Below are 4,125 nucleotides of genomic sequence, written 5' to 3'. Positions count from 1 at the left end.
CAGTTCCCTCCCACTTTTCACCTGCTTTCCATTCTCTGTCATGCCTTTCTGCATCCCCCTCGGCAGAAATGTAAGTGCCAGGAGGAGGGGAAGCGGCAACTGCCTGCGCACGTCTCAAAAAGTATTCTTAGACTTTTTTTTAAGGCAATGGACTGACATGGTTTGTTTTAAGAAGATAAAGCAAGGAGATAGCGTGAAAGCCAGTCCACGAGAAAGGTAGAGAAGGCTGTCAGAATTCCTCAGCCTTTAGGGGGTGACTCGCTCACCAACCAACAAAGCCGGCCTCCCTTGCCCTCAAGTTAACACTGGGAAGAAAGGCTGTCTTGTGGCACCTTTCCTCTTCCCCCGTCTGTGAGATAATGGAAACTAGTCTACTATTCCGCAGGTGCTGAGAGGCAGTTAGTGGTTAGGAGAGAGGGATCCAGAGTGAGTCTGACTCTCATCTTGGCCTCTTTCTAGCTGATGACCACAGGGAAGTTATTTACCCTCTCTATGACTCCATCTGGAGAGGGAGGATCTTAAGCGTACCCACCACATAGCATTGTTGTGATGATTGAGTGAGTTATACATTTTTCGTGCCTGGGATCAAGTAATATCATTGGCAGTGTTGAGGCCCAGGACAGGCAGCCCTCAAATATCCCACAACGGCACACTGATTATTCTGTATTAAAGTTACTTGACAAACAGCCAGGGCAAGAAGGGCACACTGACCCTCCGTTGTCTTCCTGAATGCAGGAACTCAATCTCCCCCGTGAAGGGGGCCCTCCTTGCTGAAGAGGGGCTGAGAGAGACACCCTTATTGCTAGAGGTAAGGAATCCAGAGCCAAAAAGCTTGCTTAAACAAAGCTTGTTACTCCTTTACTAATTTACTACCCAAGCCCAAACTTTGTTTAGATTCCTCAGTAATGAGCACCCAAACCTACGTGTCTTCACCCTGTCGTTTCTTCACAAGTGTATTGTTTCTTTGTCTACAAAGTGTACAAAGCCGGGGGCTCCCTCACTGCAGGGAGCATCATTGATGATGTCCCGTGGGCATGTCTTAGATTGTGTTTTCCTCCTGTCAATCGGGTCTTGTGCCAACTGTAAGTGCAGCCATAAGGACTCACGAAGACTAGAGGGAGGGAATTCTCCCCATCCCCAATAGCCACAGTAGCAGCAGCAAAATCCAGGAGTCCGTCTGTACTGTGAGGACCAAAGCCTCCCTCTCTGAGATCTCAGATCCTTACGTAGTTGTGCTTTGCAAGGAATGAGGAGCCGTCCTCTCTTCGTGCCTTCCGCCATGCTCCATTCAGTGAGCTCAGTGTCCGGCATCCCCGGGGCACCAGGACTATCGGTCAGCACAGACTCAGGGTTAGTTCTGTGAGCCACTTGGAAAGCTGGAAGTATGGTGCCACAGAATGGTACCTAGGACACTTGGTCAATTTCAAATGGAATAGATGGATTGCCAGAGGCTGTTCATATGATAAGAAAAGCAGGAAGAACTTAATTCCTCACACAATTGCATGCACAAAACACTGCGCCATGTGGCAAAAGAAACTGGCATTTGTTGCCAATGAGCCCTTCAAAGTCAAGGCAATTCTTGGTGAACTTCAGGAATGTTGGCAGCCCAGAGCAGCAGTGATGTCCCAATCTTTGTGTTTATATGCTTTTTGCACATGCTAGATGTTAAGTCCTCCCACCTTGTGTCCCATTTTACAAATGAGAAGCTGTCTCAGAAAAGTTAAACTACTCATTCAAAGCCTGACTCATAAAGCAGAGCCCCTGGCTTTGTTTAGGGTTATTGGCTACTCCTGATAATTGCCTCATTATTACACCCACACAGTGCTTTCTTTACCTGAGAGTGGGTTTTCCCATCTCCACTTGCTTACTTGCAGCAATCTGGTCCTTCCGTAATTAAGGAGAGGCAGATCCCGTACAAAGGGGTTGAGAATAATAAAGTGATTTCAGCCTCCAACTCTGCACGGCAGTGTTTTCTGGGCAGTTTCTCTTTATGCCCTGAGCCTTGTGGTGAGATAGATGGCTAGAACCAGCGTAGAATTGAGTGGGAGACTTGGGCTTCCTCATCTCACTCCAAACACCCTGCGGCTATCCTATACTGAACCGGTTGCTTGCACACAGTGCCCGAGGGCCACCTGGTTCTGAATCTTCTTTTCCCTTTTTCTGAAGCCCTAGATAAAATCTTTTCAATGGCCTTTTTTACCTATTTATTGTGAGAGGGAGCACACCTGCCCCGGGGTTACACCAGCATGAGCGCTCACCTCAGAATTAGAGAATCTCAAATGTCACTCACATGATTTTGTCCTGCTAGTATCAAGGAAACAAAAACAAAAACAAGAAACTTAACTCTCAACTCACTAAGAAGCTGAAAGGAGAGGAATGCCTAATAGATATAATGGGGGGCATTTCCCTAAAGAGGTGGGAGAGGAAAGTTTCCCTGGGCCCTTGATCCTCTAGGTCCAATGTGAGAGCTCACAAACCCTCCAGAATGTGCCCATCTTCCTTTTAGATCTTCCTTTTTTTCCATACCTCCCCAAGCTATATCATAGGACGTTCAGGAAGGGCATCGAGCAGGTGATACTTTTTTCTTTTTTCTTTGTCCTTCCTTCCCTCTGTATTCCTCTTCTCTTTTCTTCCATTTCCTGCTGACAAAGCCTGACATTGTACTTGATGAAGTGAAGATACAGGTGGGAAAAGAAGGCCGAGGTGGTGAGAGAGGAAGTTGAAGTAATCACAAGTCCTTATTCCAAATTCTTTTGTTTCCCACTTCAGGTTTTGGGGGAAAAAAGATGATACTTCTCTACCCAAATAAAAAGAACTTCCAAAAACTTGAGTGGGGCATGAATATCATCTCTCTCAATCCATGCTCTATGTGTAAGCTAGAATTTTCTGCATTTTGCATCTTATGCCCCTAAGGAAGCCAAGGCATGGTGATCTTGTCCTGGGAAAACCAATCAACAATAACGGAATTTGTGCTTAGAGGATTTTCCTCCGTCCGACAGCTAAATATTTTCCTCTTTATACTGTTTTTAGTTTTCTACATCTTAATTGTTTCTGGAAACCTCCTCATTGTTCTGTTAGTTTTGTTCAACCATCACCTCCACACCCCCATGTACTTCTTCCTGGTGAATTTGTCCTTTCTGGAGATCTGGTATACCACCAACATTGTCCCCAAGATGTTGCTAATTATCATAGCTGAACAGAAAAGTATCTCTGTGGCTGGCTGTCTGGCCCAATTTTACTTCTTCGGATCCCTGGCTGCAACAGAGTGTCTCTTGCTTGCTGTGATGTCCTACGACCGCTACCTGGCCATCTGTCAACCTCTCCACTATCCCTTCCTCATGACTGGCCCCCTGTGCATTAGGCTGGCTGCCAGCTCTTGGCTCTGCTGCTTCCTCCTAACAGCAATCACTATGGTCTTACTGTCTAGACAAACCTTCTGTGGACCCAATGAAATCGATCATTTCTTTTGCGACTTTACTCCTCTGGTTCATCTCTCCTGCATGGACACCTCACTGACAGAAACCATCGCTTATGCCACCTCTTCTGCAGTGACTCTGGTCCCATTTCTCCTTATCACAGCATCTTACTCCTGCATTCTTGCTGCTATCCTAAGAATTCCACCTGGCACAGGTCGGCAAAAGGCCTTCTCTACCTGCTCCTCACACCTCACCATGGTCACAATGTTTTATGGGACATTGATTGCCACGTACCTTGTGCCCTCAGCCAACTCATCCCAACTCTTGCGCAAAGGATCCTCTTTGCTCTATACCATCCTGACACCCATGTTCAACCCCATAATCTACAGCCTAAGAAACAGAGACATTCATGAAGCCCTAAAGAAGTGCTTAAGTAAGAAGCCAGGTTTCCTCAGATGAAACAAAAAGGAAAAATGCCATATTTGTCCAAGGGTTGATGAACTGGATTGAGTCACTTAGATTTTATATAAAAGGCAACTACCTAAACCAGGAGCTACCAAAGCCAGGTGACCAGATGCCTCTAAGTATGGCTGTGGACACTGCTGAGTTCTGACAACTTCTGGTGAACTGGTTGGTGGCCCAGCAATGGTCTAAACAGCTCAAATTCTGTACCATCATCTTCAGTAGACCTGGATCCTCATGTAAAAGC

The 4,125-nt window shown here is 46.3% G+C and overlaps 1 protein-coding gene across 1 annotated transcript; it reads left to right on the top strand.

The window, feature by feature from the left end:
• Positions 1-2,924: 2,924 nt before the first annotated feature.
• Positions 2,925-3,875, top strand: LOC308487453 (olfactory receptor 11A1-like; the record flags this gene model as incomplete). Its single annotated transcript, XM_081025691.1, has 1 exon — positions 2,925-3,875. The coding sequence occupies one exon, from the start codon at positions 2,925-2,927 to the stop codon at positions 3,873-3,875; it is 951 nt and encodes a 316-aa protein (XP_080881817.1).
• Positions 3,876-4,125: the final 250 nt, after the last annotated feature.

The sequence above is a fragment of the Rhinolophus hipposideros genome (assembly GCF_964194185.1).
Source record: "Rhinolophus hipposideros genome assembly, chromosome: 19".
Classification (NCBI taxonomy): domain Eukaryota; kingdom Metazoa; phylum Chordata; class Mammalia; order Chiroptera; family Rhinolophidae; genus Rhinolophus; species Rhinolophus hipposideros.
This window is presented reverse-complemented; position numbering and strand designations above follow the sequence as displayed.